The sequence below is a fragment of the Seriola dumerili genome, unplaced genomic scaffold (genome assembly GCF_002260705.1).
Source record: "Seriola dumerili isolate Sdu_G_001 unplaced genomic scaffold, Sdu_1.0 BDQW01000068.1, whole genome shotgun sequence".
NCBI classification, from domain to species: Eukaryota; Metazoa; Chordata; class Actinopteri; order Carangiformes; family Carangidae; genus Seriola; species Seriola dumerili.
Genome location: NW_019174323.1, coordinates 16,069,080 through 16,088,661, shown reverse-complemented (window position 1 = coordinate 16,088,661; position 19,582 = coordinate 16,069,080). Strand labels below are relative to the sequence as shown.

At 41.9% G+C, this 19,582-nt stretch overlaps 1 protein-coding gene across 3 annotated transcripts in view; it reads right to left on the bottom strand.

Annotated features, from left to right (window-relative positions):
* Positions 1 to 9,881: 9,881 nt before the first annotated feature.
* snx29 (sorting nexin 29) overlaps positions 9,882 to 19,582 on the bottom strand; it is a 124,142-nt gene continuing 114,441 nt past the window's right edge. The window contains exons 20-21 of one of the 3 annotated variants that reach the window (XM_022743112.1): positions 18,790 to 18,929; positions 9,882 to 10,275 (exon numbers count right to left, since the gene is read on the bottom strand). In XM_022743112.1, the coding sequence (XP_022598833.1) occupies positions 10,149 to 10,275; positions 18,790 to 18,929 (267 nt within the window). In that variant the 3' untranslated portion in view covers positions 9,882 to 10,148. Of the gene's footprint in view, positions 10,276 to 18,789; positions 18,930 to 19,582 lie in introns of those variants that run through there. The other 2 variants (XM_022743113.1, XR_002665046.1) reach the window with 2 other exon arrangements.

Sequence of the window (19,582 nt, the reverse complement as noted above, 5' to 3'; positions counted from 1 at the left end):
GTGGAAAGCAACACCTATATTAACTTTTCTCTCTATCACGTCTTTTCCTCTACAGAAGTTAGCGCGCTAAACAGCTAGCCCCAGCCTGTCTCCTCATTTTCTGATAGCGGCTAACTGTAGCTTCCAGTCTGCCCTGAAGACATAGCGCTGCTCAGAGTAGCGAATTATAACCTCTTGTATTATTATAAAGACAATGAGACAATCACCACCGCAAGGCAATCACTAAGAGCTGCAGAGGAAACATACAAATAGCCACTTTACGTTTACATCGGATAATACTTGCTGTAACTTTCCCTCTGGTCAGACACTGGAGATGAAATAAGAAATAAAAAAATCTGCTTTTCATTGATAAAGAAAGACTGATATTGATTGATGGATTGGGCATGCAGCTGTGATGGCAGTCTGATTACACGGAGACTGCACACTATCGGAGATAACAGCAAGCTGCATTGGGTTTTTTTTTTTTTTTTCCACTGTACTTATGACTGTTTTAATATTAGCATTTTAAATCTGTTGCCATATTCTAAAAAATCTTTCATCACTGACCTGAGGACGCCCAATCCACCAGCTGAGCCCGGATTAGCGTGAAGTACAATAAGACACGGCTATGAAACGGGAAAGAAAAATAGACTTTAACTTGAACAAATATAGCTACAGTAATGATAATGTGTTCAGGGGAAGCAAAAAGCAGCTGTGATGGGTTGGGTTTTGTGACACTGTGCACACATGCTTTTTGAAAATCCCTGCCAGCTTGTTCTAGCAGAGAGGGTTATGTCATGGGAAAGATGTAAGAAGTCTTCTAAGCTATCCAGTGCTGACTTTGAAGGCCAGAGGTGTGAATGTGTACCTGTATGCTTCCATAAGTATGAGTGTGTGTACGATGTTTCCCTGCCCTCCAGACAATGGATGCTGTGATTGGGTTCAGCCCCTGTAACCCCGGAAAGGATTAAGCAGGTTGGAGAAAATCCCCAATAAAGAAGTAAAACTGCGATTTCTGAAGAATCAGAGGATGATGTTGTCAATGACCAGAGGTTTGTTGTGTTCTGGAAACATGTTTTCACTTATTATTATTATTATTATTGGTCACAGATTCACCCAGCCCCTTTCAAATTAAATCTGCAACACAAGAAAAGTGGGGAGGGTGGACTTGTTGAGTGAGGTACAAGTATAAAGCAGCCAAAAATGTAAATACTCAAGTGAAGTACAAGTACCTCAAAATTGTACTGTACAGTAACATTCGTCCACCGGCTCATTGTTGTAATGAACGGTGTCATCGTCAAGTTTTCAGGGTTCAGTTCTACTTCTGAGCTGATACAAGTTCTCACACTTCTGCGAACGTCCCCGCCATCGTTGGCAGTCTTGTCATTCGCTCAAAGCAGCTGCAGCTCGCCTCCCCTCACCTTGCACTTCCTCCCCCGCTGCGGTTTAAGCGGTGCTTCGAGGTGTTCAGATCAAGCTTCTGGGTTGATCAAAAGAGTGCCGGAGGGGGTTTTGTGAGGGACTGTGATAGCTTTGAGAGGCAGGCAGAGCCCACTTCAGGACCCGATTGCATTGTGAAGGGGAGGCAGCCTGCAGGTAAAGGAAACAAAGTCAAATGAGAGGACAAGAACAAAGGGAGAGCCTTGTGAGAAAATGCTGCCTTTCTATAGCGAGAGCTGAAGACCAAGCTGGAGCTTTCGTGACGGAAAAATGGGAAAGCTCCTGACAATCCATCCTACCTGTTAACCTATAACATTATCTTCAAATTAAAACGGTGAGCCACATGCTTATTTGTTTCTCTGTCCTTATCTGGGCCCGAACATGGCGAGAATCAGCATATCCTTTATCTACTTAAGTTGATATTAACAGTGCTGCATGTTGCCTTAATGCTGAAGAAGTTTATAAACAGCTTAGGGATAAAGCACACAGTTTATTTCCCATGTTCCCAGAACTGATAGCATATTAATTAACATAATCCATTACAGCTTAACGTGGGATTTCATTCAGATAAGATACAAGAGAAATTTATCCTCTGTTCAGAGCCTTAGGTGATCCATTTTCATGATCTACTCCCCCCCCTCCCCCTGCTCCCTGTGACTACAGGTCATGCGAACTTTTCTTGACGAAACAGGCAGGAGTCAGTGCTCAATACAGAATAAATTGAAAAAAAGTTGAAAGGAAGAAAAAAAAACCCAAAAAAACCCCGAAACAATCAATTTTCTTACACAGCGCTTTAAGATTCAGCGACAGACAGCAGCAGGGAGAGCTGGGAGGAAAATCCTCCGAAGGGCTGGTTCTCTCTGTCTCTCCTGCCTCATCCCTGAATAGGTAATAAACAGAGGCAGCCAGTGAAGGGCTGAGTAAATACAATGTGCCAAGCAGGCCGAGTCTCAAGAGACGGAGAAACAGAGGATGAGGCGGTGATTGGAAGAGGGTGTGAGAGAGGCAGAGGGGGAGAGAGACGGGGAGGGAAGGAAGCAGTGTGAGAAGGATAAAGGTAGACAGATGACTGGGAGATGAAGACAGGATAGAAGAGATCAGAGTAAGGAGAGAGATAGAGAGCGAGAGGCTGGAGGAGAGCAGGATGAAAGGGGGTAACCAGTAGAGGAGAAGAGGACAGGGGTTAAGAGAAAAAGAAAAATGGAAGGAGAGGACGGAAATCAGACACAGGAAGAGACGGCAAAGAAGGTGGCAAGGCGAAAAAAAAGCAAGGGGATATGTTAGAGAGAGAATTCTGAAAAGAGACAGGGGGGGATAATAAGCAGGATAGAGACAGAGATAGATTGAGAAGGTGTTGTTTTGTGTGCCGAAAGTAGCATTTAATCATCTGCAAGGAACACGGCGAACCTTCGTTTCAACTCCTGCCGGCTGGAGAACAGGAGCCGTGCGAATACGACAAAAAGTTGCTCATGCTCACGTTTTTTTCTGACAAATAATCCAAAGCCTGAAATAAAAAAATTAAGGAAACAAACAGCAGGGATGAATCACTGGAAACCGACGCCAGAGACAAAGCCAGAAGTCTGAGTTCAAGCAAAGGAATGCGACTTCTGCTGCAGGGATTCAGGCGAGAGCCACATGTTCTAGTTTCAGCATTATACAGTGTGAAGAAGAGTCTACAATACTGTCATTAAAAAGCAACATGTATTAATGAAAAATATTAAATATCCCACTACTATGATGCACAAGGTTACAATACTTCTAAGAAAAACTTCAGGCAGAAACACTTCGGTCATGGAATTTAAAATTTACCGCACATGGTTATACGGTTAGATTTTAGCAAAGAATATATTTATAACATATTTACCTGCTGTATTCATTCATACACACCACGTTGCTAACAGAAGCACGAGAAGCTAGCTCACTTTCAATGCAGCTTGCATAGATAAGTACAGGAAAAGGGTTTGTGTCTGCAAGAACATCCAGGTGACGACCCCCTGCTACTGTCATGACCAATAGTCACAATGGACAAGAATACCAGAATAAAATCCTTGAATTACAACCTGTAATTTCCAGGCATGAATTGGTGTTTATGCCCTATACGTAACAGATTGCACTATTTTTTTTTTTTCATCAGGAAATTGGGGTATCGGAGGGTCTCCTCTGTGATCCTGCAAAACGCCCCATGGCTTAAGTTACTGTAATTACTGACGGAAGCGTTTCCGATAGATGCAGCTCAGCAGAGCTGGTGGAGAGTCCTCAGTCTCCGAGGAACATCTGCCGTTGCCCTTCTTACAAGCGTAAATATACAGCACATGCTAATCTTGGTTTCTATTAGGAAGCTCCGTCCTGAAGGGCCTGTTGTCTGTAGGGTGCCCGAGACGTCAGCCCGTTTCCTTATCATCATAATGAACATGAGTCCCGATGCCAAGCCGGCATTGTCTGTGTTGAACAGATAGAAGTACTGCTTATACAGTGACCTTGTTTAAACCAGGGTCCCTGTCTCCTTGATGTTCCTCACACAAAGGTAAGAGCTTGGTAATTACATGCAGTCCCATAAAAGGACCTCTATATATTCAAAAGAGAGAGGCGAGAGAGCGGCACAAAGAAAGAGTGGACAGGGATGAGGAGGTGAAACGTGGAAAATGTATTCATACCGGTTTACTGGTGGACGCTGTCACAAGGAAACGGTCTGTATTCAGCATCAACCAACTCCCTTCCCTCTCATGGAGGAACCTTTCATTCTCTTGTTTGTTGTCCTGTGGCTCAGGAAGTAGAGCAGGTCGTCTGCTGACCACAGGGTTTACGATTCGATTGGAAAAACACTGAGTTACTCACACAGTCTCTCACAGTACATACTATATCATTAGTGAGCGAGTGATGATAAAAGCCCTATTTATTTAGTGCTATTTTGTTGGTGTCTTTGATGAATTGAAAGAGAAAAGAAAGAAAAGATTACCTTATGAATTACATATATTTCCTCTGTCACATTGTCAGAAGCTGCTCTTCTGTTCCTGCACTGCATTCATCCAGGATCTTTGCTTAAGCAACTTAACCTCTAGTGACTCTTAAAATAAGCAGCATCTTTAAGTCGTAAGAAATGTGATAAATACCGTTTCTCTTCAGTTTGTAGGGAGGAGTATGAGTCAAGGATTTTTACTTTTATCTTTGACAAAGCCTGAAAAATACAGAGCTTGAACTACACTTAACAAAAATAAATTCACACAGATATTTTTGCTGCAGTTGCTGGTGTTATTCTAGGGACATATTCACACACATAGAATATGTCAGGAAGCATGTAAACAAACATAAGACCCACACTGAAACAACAGCCTTACCTTTAAAGTTCCTCTCCAGACATGTTTTAAACTATGTCAAAGTACTCTGCTGCCGAAAGGAAAACTGGGGCTGGAACCAAATCTACTTCCTCACGGAGAAAATCAGTTATCGGGCCTCCCGTCCTGCCCACCGCCTCTGCATGCGCCAGGTGGACAGGTGAATGATCAGTGTGTATCAAGATGGTTAGTGGAGGAAACAACGGCGAGACTCAGCCACGTGTTTGAGCCTCAGTCAGACTCAGACTCAGACGAGGAGTCTGTTGTGACCAAAATCGACGACTATCCGACACATCAGAACTGTTAGCGCAGTTAGCATCTTTTATTTGTTTATGTTGTTTGTTAGCTTGTAACTTGTAACTCACTCACTGTACCGACAAGGTTTCGAGTTTATTTTAGCCACGCCCCCCCCGTCCCAGCAATTTGATGCAATTGGTTCCTCAGGTTTGTGACATATGAATCTCTGGCTGCAGGAATCCATTTTTATGAGCCTGTCATTGGTTCACCGGAAATATGCAGTCATGGCATCGACTGCATATTTCGCTCCCGATCCATAATGTCTTGTATTATATTTAAAAAAAACTCCATATGGACGTGTTAACAAGGTTTAAAACTTGATTTTCTTCATCGGAGGGGGTCTTTAACCTTTACTTAAGTCTTTAAATAAGGCAACACAGTCTGGGAGGAAGAACTGCCTTAGAAACTGCATCAACTCTAATTACTGTCAGTGCTGCTGAAAATGTGAACTCACAATCTGCCTACAACCATACAAGCCTAGTCCTGTGTGGTGTGAAGTTTAGAGTGAAGATTCTTCTGTTGGTCCCTCATATGTGTGTGTTTTCTTTTCCCTGGGCTGGTGGGGACCAGGGTTTGACTCACCTGGACCAGCAGGACTAGTCTCTCACTTCACCCCTGCACCAATGCTTTCTTGGCATCATCCACCACCACCATGTGTGACATCATTTGTGACCCTCCAATTTCCTGTTACACAACAAACCTACCAAATTATAAGACGTATCCTATGAGTTACATCCAGGTCGAGCATCTCGTAATATGTGTATTTTGACACAATGAGGTTTTCACCACGCCGGGCTATTCTACTCCAATCTATGAAAACAGGACATGTCTGCATCAGTGCTCAGTGCACTTGGCTTGCACGCAGCCAGTTGTGTGTATATGTGTGCGTAATATCTAAAATTGTCAAAAGCAGTCACCCAGATCCCGAGTGGGCTTCTTACCAATTTTCTGGTCAATGGACAATGAGCATTTAGTACACTGTTGCCATTCTTCTCTCTACCGACCCGGTACAGCAAACCCAGCACAGACAACAACAAAACAACAAAACAAAACAAACAAAAACGGCTGGATGGTTTGAGTAAAAGCTCAGCGACTGCTTAAAGACGCAGTAACGGTCAAATAACCATTCGACAAATAAAACAGACGGAGGGCCACAGATGCTCAGAGAATGGAACTCACAGAATCTACCCATCCATTTATGGATATTGTTCACATGCAGAATATAATGTGAGCGCTGACACGTTCATCTCACCATATAAACACATGCAAGCTTTAGCACACACCCACTGTCTGCATTTAAATTACATCATAAACACCTACTGTGTGTACCTACACATGCGTGAATGCATACATGCACACTGACACACAAAAGCTTACTCTTGCAGCAGAACTGCATAATGGCCTTTTGCCTTCATCCATATACGGAAGCAACAGAGTTTCCCCAATGACAACACTGATACACAGGCATTAGTAGTGTGTGTACTGTACATTCTGTACTTTATTGTTCACCCCTCTTTGCTGTGACACTGATAGATAAGGCCTGACTGCTGACTAAGGCGAGGACAGAAAAGTACATGAGAACAGACATGGCAAGACAACACTGTGGCCGTCATCGCTCCGGTTCCCCCGGTGCAGAAAGATTCAATTCCTCCAGCGTCTGGAGGCTGGTGGGGGGGGATGCAGATGCGGCCATTTAAAACAATATTGATGTTTCTGATCATGTGAAAACTTCCAGAGTACACCTGTCATGTCAACCAGGAAACCTCTTTGTGCAGCACTGGCCTTTTTTTTTTCCTGCTGTCAATGAAACTTTTATATCATCAACAGCACCTGAAATGGCATCAAGCTGCAGAACGAACAGTTTGACTCCTGGCGAAACAATCCAAATTCAAAACAGCTTTGAATAAGTGCAAGAGAAAAAGACCTGCACTCGCTTCAGTTTGTCTGGAAGCAAGAAAATCTAAAAAGTTCCCTGCGGGACTAAAAATGTTTAAAGGTTTAAAAGTGTCCTGTGGAGTTTTTCCTGTGATCCAACAATAGTTCAAATCCAGTGTTATTCACCAAAAACATTGAGGTTTAATAAATGTGTTGAGTGTATCAGTGTGCCCATAAAACACTGAGCAAAGCTCAGTTTTTAAATATTTGAAATCCTGCATTGTTTAAATTTCTGTTTGACAGAGCGCTGTCGCCCTCGTCTCTTCCTTTGTCGGCACATCGCCGCACTTCTTTGTGTGTTAGTGCTGCTAACTGTCTATCAGCAGATCAGTGTGAAACAAGAAACAGGATTGTGTAAACAATCAATCAAAGATGGTGGTGACCCGAACACACAGTGAAAACATTCCTCCATATCGCCAACTAGTGGTCAAAAAACTCCACAGGCTACCTTTAAAGCTGCCCTCAGGGCTCAGCTGGCAGCTGGAGGCTACATTAGCCGCTACGATCAGAACACACCCAAATCTCTGACCAAACTGTTGGCGGGCGAGTTGAATTATGGGTAATTTAGATGCCAGGTGGAATAAAAAAAGACGATATTTCTGATTCTGCAGCATCGATTTTGATCCTCTTTTCTTTTTTTTTTTCCGACAACGTTATATGATGGTGGAGAAGACTTTTAAAAACAGCTCTCTATGAATGATCCTGTGCATAATTACTGTACATCGCCACAAATACAAAGTGGGTTTTGTGCAGAGAAGTGGTCACAGAGCCAAACTGACCCCAACCTTCGCTAAAAAAAAAAAAAAGGCTACGTGTTTATTATAATAGAGAGACTATGTGACAATGTTGTTCATCAGTGGTACAGAATATATTATGGTGCTGATTCTCCTAATACATATAAGGCAGTGCTACACCTACAATGTCACCAGTTGTACTGTTTTACTGTATCACAGCAGAAAATAGTCTTTAATAAAAAGAATAATGATAGAAATTCATGTTTAAGTTACATAACATGTTCAGACACCAGTGCCATTTGTCAGACTGAGAAAGAAAAGCAAAAAAAAAAAAAAAAGAAAAAGAATGTCGTTGTTTTGAAATAATTTCTTCAAAAATTTTCGAAACATCATTTTCGTCTTTTCTTTCCCACGTTGTTGGTTTAGTCGGCCGGCGCGCCACGCTACCATGAGACAATCTCTCTGTAAAAGGTCTCAGTGAAGTCTGACAACAACAGTTATTTGACGGCATCCTTGTGAGAGTTTCCCCGCACGGTGTTTACCAGTAGCTGGATACGTGTGAGGGTCATTTCTGTGTAAGAATAACAACTTAATTAAAACCCACAAGCTTTGTTTGTTCACCTCCCTCCGTCGACAGTGAACGGTGTTTACCATTTTGCGAGAGCCGACCCTTTGATTCAAGTTTTCTGAAACCTTCTCACACAATCACTCCGCGTTTGAACACAGTCTCCGACTACTCTTGGGTAATCCATACATATGCATGAGCTTCTGTTTTACACACACTTGATGCTCGGCAGTCCTCTCCTTGCACTCTAACAAGCAGCTTTTCTTCAAGTGTTTAGTCATCGTTAAAACATTCATTTGCAACATAACGCTGCATTAAATCCTGCTAAGACACATTAGTTAAACCGTCTTTAAACACTCAATTTTTCAGTGCAGCCGGTCGACCTCTGATGAAGACCCTTTATCCGTGTGATGTACTGGAGGTAAACCCACAGCTGACCAATTTATTTGAATGGTAAAATCGTGTTTCCCTACTTTTCTTATCAAAAAAACCTCTATGACATAATCTCATCACACGGATCACAGCAGGTATTTGAAACTGATCTCAGACGTGGATGTGAGGAGAGATATTGTTCATATTGTTCATATAAACTCTCAATAAGGAACTGTACTAAAATTTTATTCACTATGAATTTATATTTTAGTATTTTATTCTACAGTTAAACATCTTTTAAAAGTCAAATGGTTCATGTAAAATTAAATAAACCTTTATTATAATTAAAGTCTGGCCTTTTATTGAGTGTCTCTTTATCCTTAAATAGAGAGCGGCTGGAATATTCATCATTCTGTTATTTGGAAATTTCTAATTCTAATGTGCACTTGGGAAAAAACTTGGGAAAAAAAAAAACAACTCAATACTATTTTTCGTTCTAAGTCATGGTTAAGGTACAAAGAAAATGTTGATTACACCAGAGAGGTTTTTTGCTTTTTCAATAAGGGAAATATAATTAGACCATCTCTTCACCCCAATACTTTTCATACAGTCCCTAAGTGATTTTGGTTTTATCAGTGGTGTTGAACCCTAATCCTTTAATATGATCATTAAGTGGAATTTAAAACATATTTGTGATAATTACTGCATCCCCCGCGACATTAAGATATGTTAAGATATACTCTTTCTGCAGATTATCTGTAACAGCTGTAATAATAATAATTATAATTATAATTATATAGCAGAAGTAAGAAAAAGGAATGCCCATTGCCTGGTGGTCCACGCCAGAGACTGTGATTTACCCTTGTCTAAAATCTAATGGCACCATAATGCTGACACATAAGCTGAAAAACAACATTCATTCCCCAAGAGAAAACTTTACCCCTCGTCACCCTCCTCTCCCCAACCCAGAGCGGGAAAGCAGCTACAAAACACTGTAGGCACTGTGACCAGGACACGCTTTCACTACAAAACTGAGTAGAGTAAGAAAAAGGAAAAAAAAATAAAATAAAATAAAATAAAACACATCCCCATCATCTCAGTGTGTTTGAGATGAAAGAGAGCAGTCCAGGCTAGTCCATGTGCGGTTTACAGAGAGTCCTTTGGTCTCAGTGAGGTAAGAGGTGCTGTATGATTGGGTCCATTGATAGGCAACCTCGGGGGGGGGGGGTCAGTTATCCTTTACTCAGCCAGGCAATGCACAGAAACGTTTACATATTCACCTTGAGAGGACTGCGAATGTGAACACATCCATCACCCCTTCCTGGACTGAGGCTTTTCTTCTTTTTGTTTGTTTTGTTTTTCCTCTGAAGGTCCGGTACTCGTCCTTAACGTCCTCACACAGTGTCAGTCAGTGTGTCATAGTCCAGACACACGGGAACATTGGCGTCCTCTGCCTTTACAGTGAGAGATTATTAGTTCCAAGGCTCCAGGGGGTTAAAGGTCTCCACTCTGAGGTTCTGGTCTGGCTTCCTGGTTGCGGCTGCGGCCCAGTCTGGGGAAACGGGATGACGTTTTGGACCGGGGCGTCTTGGCTCCACCGTCGTTGGCCTGGGGCGTGTCTCTAAATGAGAGAGAACAGTGGGAGGGAGAAAGAAGAAGAAGAAGAAAAAAAATAAATAAAAAGTTGTGGACTTTAAACGAGCATCTGGTGAAGTTTATTACCAAGTTTATTATTCAAACAAACCACCGATGCTGCATCTGGAGGCTGAAATGCATCATTTCCCTTCGGCAAGAGGATTTTTTTTTTTCCTGGAAACCAGACATTAGCGAAAACAGCAAATGGAGAAGCTTTAATCAACCGAATAAACTGAATCACAATTATTCTACATTATTGCAAAAGGAGAGCAGCAAAATGGCACCGGCTCTAAATGAGTGTTTGCCTCCCGTTAGTTACGATTTCTACATCTATCAAGCTTTTTTTGTTCTTGCACAGCTAATGTGCAGTAAACTATGGTAATGGTGGCAGATTGGCCAGAAATGAGCAGTCTGTTCTTTTGTGTACCTCTGTCTGAAAGCAAGGGCCTATTGTTTCTTTGTTTTAATTGTAGATTAAATAAAGGTCAGTACGGCGCCGCTAACATTAGCCAAAACTCCGCTAGCATCCAGGAACAAGCTTCCACACAGTGATGAAATACTTCACAGCGGATGGAGAAGTTGTGAACGAATGTAGTTACTAAATGATGTTTAGTATCAGTGTTCAGGCCTTGTAAATAACACTTGGTTTCTACTGTTGGTAGTAAGTTATGTAGTTGGGCATGTTAATGTTTGCAGCCTTTGCTCTGCTTTTGCTCCAGCCCTGGAAGTGAACATCACTTCAGTGTTTGACTGGCCGACACGAATATCAAATAGTTAATTGAAAACATGACAATTTTTTGGGGCTTTAATATCTTGATATGGAATTAATCTTCTAGCTTTCAACACCTCCCTGCCCTCGCCACCACAAGCCATTATTTGTGACACAAGGAATCAAATTATAGTCATTTCTAATCTTATGATGATGTTTAGGCTTTCTCATTACTCGGGAGGAAATAATCTTGGCCACTTGATGACATCATTGCCCTGGTTACCCTGACGACCGTCTTCACAACATGAACCGCTGATCCCCGAGTCTTATCTGATAGCGGTGAGGATGAATGAGAGACACTTGTGGAAGGAAGGAAATGAAAAGCAGGGCGAGTGAATGCCTGGAGTTAAATGCTTTCTTGTTGTCTGGAGCACCTCGTGTTCCCCTGCTCTCCCTCTGAAGCATTTCATCCCCATGACAGTGACCTCTCACCTGCCGCTTGTGATGGAGCAGTGAGTCTTTAGAAGGAGCAGTGAGATCAAGTGCTTTTTTTTTTTTTTTTTTTTTTTGACAAAGAGGCTTTCATTGAATATTAAAAACAGTGAAGAGGCAAACGGCATCTCCCAGCTGACGTCTCGCTGGCCTGTTTAATGACACACCCAAAGCTACTGGAGCTGTGATTAAGGTTATCTGGGACATCTGGGTGGTCCTGTGATGGGAGTTTGATTCCCACGCGGGTGACACGTGTTAAAAATAAACGCGCTCGTGGTGAGGTGCTCTGGCTCTCGGTGTCACTGCCAACCATATGCTTTCATGTGAGGCAGCGGGGGCTAAAAAAGCAGCACAGTGAGAGTCATGTGAAAATAGGCTGAGACATGGAGGAGACACTTACAGCGCGGTGCTGTAAGAACAAGCTGCGATTCAAACGTAAGTATGAGAAATGTATTTCTGCAAAGTGTCGGTGTCATAACCATCAAGATCAAACAGGAGGGTGTGATCATCCAATCGGGAGAACGACCTGAACTTTGGTAATATGATGAACATTATTCCTTCTCGTCTGGCACACAATGTACATTTAGCAGTGACTCAAGTGCCACTTATTCCTCTTTCTGCAACCAGGGAGGGAGGTTCACTTAGGTGCAGTCACAATTTGAAGTTGACTGAGGTAAAGCCAAACAGTTATATCAGCAAAAATCATACTAAACTGGGGGCAGCATGCAGAGCTGAGACTGCAAGCCATCTCATTTATTCATATCAAACTGGGTAAAGGAGCTAAATGTGCTAAAGTAATTAGGCTTATAGATTTCTTTTCTGGCCTTCAGCATGAGCTTGTCCCCCATTTGGACATGATATTGACTTGTGGAGGATAATAACTCTCCCAGGCACTGCTGGAATATTAATAATATGACTGCAGAGGAGCATAATTAGAGTAAACAGGTGCACAAACAAGCATACATCAAATTGACTGTCTAACAGTAAAAGGTGGGGTGAAATGAATAGTACACTCTGAATAATAAACTATTCCCTCTACATTTCCTGTCTCTCTCTCTCTCTCTCTCTCTCACACACACACACACACACAAGCACACACACATTTCAGTTCACCTCTTTAGTAAAAACCCACCCGCCTGTGCACAGGTAGACACAAATAAATTGTTTCAGCTAATTTAATACCACAATAAAAGGTTACATGTTCATTCTGAAGTCAAACTGCCACAAACTGCTCTCGACAGTGAGCCAAAGGTCTGCAACGCTTCTTTTTCCGAGGCAAAGGGTCAATGAGCCCAGACTGAGTGCGTGTGTGAACTCTGTGTTCTGAGTAGACCATATAAGTGTTGAGGTGGAGCTGCATACTAAGTGGTGGCAAATCTAAGGAGAGGTGAGGGAAGTGAGGGAAATTGCGGCATGCGAGTCCAAAGAAGTGAGTGTGGAGAGACACGAGGAGATCTGTGCACGTCAGCGTGTCGGCCACTGAGCACAAACGAACACTGCTGTCTGCTCTGTTGCTAAAATATCAATTACACATTAATGTTGAATAAATAGGTGCGTTAATGATGACCAACTGTAGGTCATCAGTAGCAGTGAAACAGTACTACGACCATTACTGTCTGTGAGGTCTTACGGCAACATGCTAACAATGCCAGCGTGCTGAAATTCAGCGGGTATACTGTTATCGTCTTAGTTTAGCATGTTAGCATGCTATGATTTGCACAGCTGATCGGATTGTCAGTAGTTTTGCAGCTATTTAGTCATAAACCGAAGTACTGGACAAATTAAAAAACATGAGTTGATGATGGTGCTGGAGGAAAAGTTAAAGGTGCCTGCACACAGCCTGTATTCAGAAACTGAGCCTTAAAACCAGCCGTCAGGACTTCTGGAACTTTGTGATGTCATCGCTCTCAGCCATGCCTCAAGCCCGGACCAACCGGACCCACTGTCCAACCTAGCAGGATTTGGTTTCTCTGATTGTTTACTTGAAATCTGTTATATTTGTATTTCATCACTCAAAAAACACTCAGCCAATCATAAGAGAGGCTCAGAGCCTCCTCTCTTCTGATTGGCTCACCGACCTGTTGTTGCTAGAGCTGCAGAGAGAAGCCTGAGAGAGGAGATGTAAAACTACACTGAGATGGTTTTTGGTTCTTAAAATCAAAACTATATCTTCCTGTGGATATCAAAACGTTATCACAGAACATCCTGACGGGATGATCATGATTATCTGCAACAAATTTCATGGAAATCCATCCAATAGTTGTTGAGATACAGTATTTCAGTGTGGAGTCCGACATCCCCAGCGCCACACTGGTTAATAACAATTACCAAAATACTCATTATCAACATTATAGGATGACAAAAGAATCCCAACTCAAGGTCCACTTACTAGCTTTTTGCAGGGTTTTCAAATGTATTCATGCTCATGCTAGATTAAAAGTTAAGAAGTCCTGAAAACAACTCGATGAAACCGCAGCGGTGGGGCTGCATGTCAAGATTTATCTCCATGACAACTGCATCATCAAATTGATGAAGTCAGTGTGATACATTTGAAAGCTCTGCAAAAAGCTATAAGTTATTTGGGTTTAAAAAATGAAGTGAGGGCACAGATGTCATTTCAGGTTTTACATCCTGTATCACAGAAATATATATCAAGAGAGAACGTTATGTAAACTGTATTGTGCAGGTGAGTACTGCACTACAGGTAAACTGACTTGAGATAAGACTGAACTGAAACCCTGTTTATTTCCCCCCCGGAGCAGTTATTTGATCCTCTAACATCACAAGATGTCATCCACTTTTACCTTTATGTCTCATCTGCAAAAGATCAGTGTGATCAAATAGAGATGTATGGTGTCAGTGCTTTTGTCAAACTGCTGCTCAGTTAAATCAAAGCAGCAGGAACCCATTCAAGTGTGTTTCCTGCCAACTCGCATCAATCTGAGTGGTTAATTATGACAGAATCCTACCAGAGGACTGGCATGCAATATCGTTTTTGAATGACTCAACTTCAAGCTCGTATTTAAAGGGAATGAGTAACATTTTTGGGGTTTGTAAGAGGAATATTGTCAGTGAAAATGATATAATAGTCAATAACGCTGCTAGTTACTACACCCTATTTTCATAAAACCTTTAGGTCAGTGTACCAGCATTAAGGAGTTTTGAGATCCATCTGGTCTTTGAACACAGAGTGCGTCAGCAGGAGATCATCAGTGCTGAGCCCCAATATGCCTTTCTGTCTTTTTCCCATCTTTTTTCTCTTTTACTCTGTCTCCTCCTCAGACCTCAGACCAGCTTTCTCTCCCTCCCTCCTCTCCCACTGTCCTCTTCCCTTCAGTGTTCTCACTAAACTGCTTCCTGTCATTTCCTCTCCTCACTGGCTCCTAATTCTCTCAATGCATCAGAACATCTGTCATCTCATATTAGAGTCACTCCACCCTCATATAGGCTTTGCCATTGTGTCACAAATCTGCCAGCGACTACATCTGGTGGCATCGTGGAGGTCAAAAGGATAATTGGCTGTACACAGATGATAATGAATACATACCAGCCATGAAGAAATAGAGACACTCTAAAAAAAATATTGCTGGCAAATTTTCTAGGCATGGATTCATTCAGCATTGTTCAGTAAAAAAAATGAACCACGTAAGAGAGTAGGTCTGGTATTAACTCCATTAACATCCACAGAGCAGATGTAAATGTATATTACAAAGTGGAAACTATTGAATGTCCTTCATGAGAAGCCGGATTTATTATAATGTGACTCTCCTGAGTGGTAAAGCTGTGTCCAACATGTCTTAACATTCTTTACATATTTAACGTTTTCTCAACTTTAACATGCACAGGTCACTGGAACCTACTTCCTTCCATTAATGATAATTATTATCATCCATGGTTTTTGTCGATAATAAATATTCAATATTCATACTTCTGCACAAATTAATAATTTGAATTCCACACTAGCATTGTTTAAAAGCTGCAGTGTTTATTGTATGTTGTAATGTTTGTTGAATTTCTAGGTCAAGTTATGCTACTTAGCTGCTAAGCTAGTATAGCTACTGATGTCAACAGTTAAACCACAACTACATTATTGCAAGCTAGCAAACTGATGTTAGCTAGATATCAAATGAGGTAATTTAATTTTAATAGCAGATATGTTCACATAATTGTAATCAGACCCCCCCCCCCGCTAAGCTAATGACCAGACAAATCAGGCCTTCATCCCTCAGATGTTGAACTAGCGGAGGTTTGATCATGCCAACCAAACAGGCAGTTATGGAGTCCAGATGAAACAGTAACATCATATTAAACCATTAAGCATCATGACAGCACTGGCAGGCCTCAAAGAAACTTTATTACAAAGGGACTCTGGCAAGAAACTAGAGTGCACACACGCACACACACACACACACACACAAGCCGGAAATATTATGGTATGCTGATCAGGGTTGATCCACTGTCGACTGTAATTCCACTGAGTCATGGAGGTAAAAATTCCAGTGTCACTACCAATCACAACAGGTGCACAACAAGTCCTGAGCCATCAGCTCTCTGTCAGCTGCCACCACTGAATCTCATCAAAGGCAGACGTGTCTGCAGACTCTCTGCAACATGTAACACGATGCTCAAGATGTTGTTGTGTCATTTTGCCGTTGTTGTTGTTTCTCTTTGCCTCATCTCCCGGCTAACCGTTACAGAGGTGCCACTGTGGTCACACAGGAAGACTTACACAAAAAAGTATAACAGAGATTGTTCCGCATCTCCTGTTATTTTGATCTTCAATCTTTCTTCCCTAATGGTCAACCTGCTGTGTCCCTGTATTATTTATAATAATATTATATAATTCACTAGTTACTGGCACATAAGCAGGACTTTACAATCATAAACACACGCAGTAACTGAGCGAGAATAGACGTACCTTCATTCAGTAGACTGATTAAAGACATATTAAACTCTGAACTCTGAATGAGACTTGTGAAAGAAAGTGAAGTCTCAAGTAGACTTTGCCGGCTTGACACTCTAATATTTCATGTCATTCAAAGACGTGCAGTAGAAAGGTTTCTATTCCAGCTTGGAGATATGAGAGAGAGAGAGATATGATTATTAAGCCTCTCAGGGCAAACTAAATAATGAGCACACTGTGCTTTGGAAGTTTATACAGGCCTTTATGTCTGGTACTCTTATTCTACTGGACAACTGACTCTGGAGACTTACCTCTCAATTTGAATATTTCTCTACTTGTGCTATATGGAAAATTGTTTTTTTTTTTTTTTGTGGTGTTCCTTGAAAAAAGGTTTTTAATTCAGTTTCTTATTTAGTTAATTAAATGGCAGCACAGCTCCACCCTGCCTTAACCTGAGCACAGCTCTAATCAGCCAGAGTAATTGGAAACACCTGCAGGGGTGTGTCTTCCAGGACAACTGGCCACACACTAGTTTATATTTTAGTATATTGCTGTAACTCATCTGTGAAATTCGGCAGGTTCCCGGATACGCCATGACTTCCCACGAGAATTTATCTAAATCCCAGATATTCCTTATGTGGACTACATCTCTTAGATTCCATGGTGCAAAACAAAATCCAGTTACCATTGGGAACTCAAAGCCATAATTAAAGCTGATATGTTCCTGTTGCTTTCATCTTTGTAGTTTGGCTAAGTTTGTCAAAACAAAGCAGAGACAGTATACTAAAACTGGAACAGTACACCTCTGATTTACTTCTATTCCTTCTGATTTATCTGGGAAAATCCCCGCAATCATGTGCTGGTGTACATATGTGTTACCATGGTTACCAAATACCTTGGATAATCATGTAGATACTTAGGAGATCACTTCTTTGGCAGTTCCCACGATCAGCTGCTATATTTAGTAGTTTCCCTTTTGATAATCACAGATCTGCGGACACTGTGCCACAGTTGGACCGGTCATCGGCGGTGTGTGTGTCACAGGCAGAAAGGCAGAGGAGACAGCAGGGTCTCTTTGGTGGGGCAGGCCATGAACTCTGTTGGCCGGTGGATCATCATTTTTACCACCCTTTTCTGTGTGCCTGTCATTTGGAGTGTGCATGAGAGCGTGCTGTGTGCGTGCACTGGGCTCACTGGACACTCACAACCAAGTTTCCATCGTTATATACAGTCTGTGATCTGGACTGAGGGCAGAGTAGATGATACAGTGACTCACTATTGCCTCTTGAGGTATAAAGAGGTATTATGAGATGGGACAGGGTGGAGCTAGCTGGTTAGCAGTTAACTAAGCTAACTTCAGCAGGTATCTCTGCAACACAATACATCTTTGATAAAAACTGTTGTTTCTACACATTCTGAATGTTTAAAATTAAGATACTTATTTTACATATTGCATCTTTAAATGCAGTGACGCACCAACATCTATGTCAACTATGTTCTTGTTGTTGATGTTGTTGTTGTTGGTGTTGGTGTAGCCCGATGACTCAGATGTCTCCAGAGAGGAAATGACATTCCAGTCAGACGGTGTGACAGGTCACGCTCACTGACTGACTGCAGTAAGCAGAAACTGATGTGAGTATCGACAGGAAATGACTGGAACATCTCATTTTCAGATGTAGCCTGGAAGGTAGGTGGGAAGCCGAGGCATCATGCACTTTCACACTTGCTAGTCTGAGTGTGTGTGAATATGTGTGTGTGTGTGTGTGTGTGTGTGTGTGTGTGTGTGTGTGTGTATGTGTGTGTGTGTGTGAGAGAGAGCACATACAGTGCTCTCTCTATCTGTGAATATGAGTGTAAAACGCAGGGAAACGGTGAAGTTTGTTTACAAGGGATTTGGCATTTTCAGTGACATTAATCCTCCCTGTTTGTATCCTCAAACAACTACTACCACAACAGCCGTGGCAGCTAATTCTTTCTGAAATGTTGTAGATTAAATTGGTATAATACATACAAACTATTGCCATAAACTGACAGGCAGTTTGTTCTTTTTAGATGTTGGAGCGTACCATGGGATTTTTACAGTTTTAAAACGCAGTTCTACATTTGGATATATAATGTGGATTTTGTCATATTTGAATTTTCTGTGATATGGATATATAAACTTATAAAAAATACTTAGATCCCCTGGCTCTTCCTTTTATCCCTGATACATGTATTCCTGTTTGGATTGGACCACTCAAATTTCTACAGCAATCTTTCACAGACAGAAGCCCTGCACCTGCGCATGTTTTGGCATCTTTTTTTTCTGATTCCCTCTCACCCACACACACAATTGCACATGCTCACACAGAAGCTTAGATCCTGTATCGAACACATGCCTGTGTGTGTCCACTTACAGGCAGAAAGGCAAAAGAGACAGCAGGTTCTCTTTGGTGGGTCGGGCTGTGAACTCCGGCAGCGTCTGGATCAGTTTGTTCATCACCGTGCGAAGGTAGCCCTGCAGCTGCTTCCTCCTCTCCTCCACGAACTTGGCATCCTGCAGACAAACAGAGCAGGGAACGACAGAGAGGGACCACTTAGTTATTGGTAGAGTAATGCTTGGAGAAGCTGAGATTAAAGCTGTAACATGCAACTTATTCTGTGATATTAAAATTATAAATCTACAAACAGCTCTGAAGAAGTTTAAAGTGCTGGTTTTCTTTACTGTTGTGGTTCACGCTCACCGTTATCACTGCGCCATTTTTGGCTGCAGCTGTTTTCAGTGAAAAAGCCATTTGCCCCCCGTATATATCATGCACAGCACCAAATATGAGCCAGACGGAAGTTAGTGACTAGCTGGTGAACACAGTGGAACATTGTGCAGCTTGAAGGCCAGATATTACCATCAGGAGTTTAGTGGAAACCAACGTCAGAGCTAAAAGAAAAGTGAATATTAGACATTCAGCAGATGAACTGAATGCTAATGGAAACACTTCTGAATGATAATGTTGTTCTGTATCTGCCTGGTGTGTAAACGCTCAACTGTTTGGTAACCTAAAATATGTCAGTGTTGTGTTTGTTACATGGTAAATGGACTGCACTTATATAGCACTCAAAGCGCTTTAAACTAAAAGCCACATTCACCCACTCGCACACACATTCATACAGTGCTTTTTTCTACATATATACAGCACTTTTTGAACCACACAC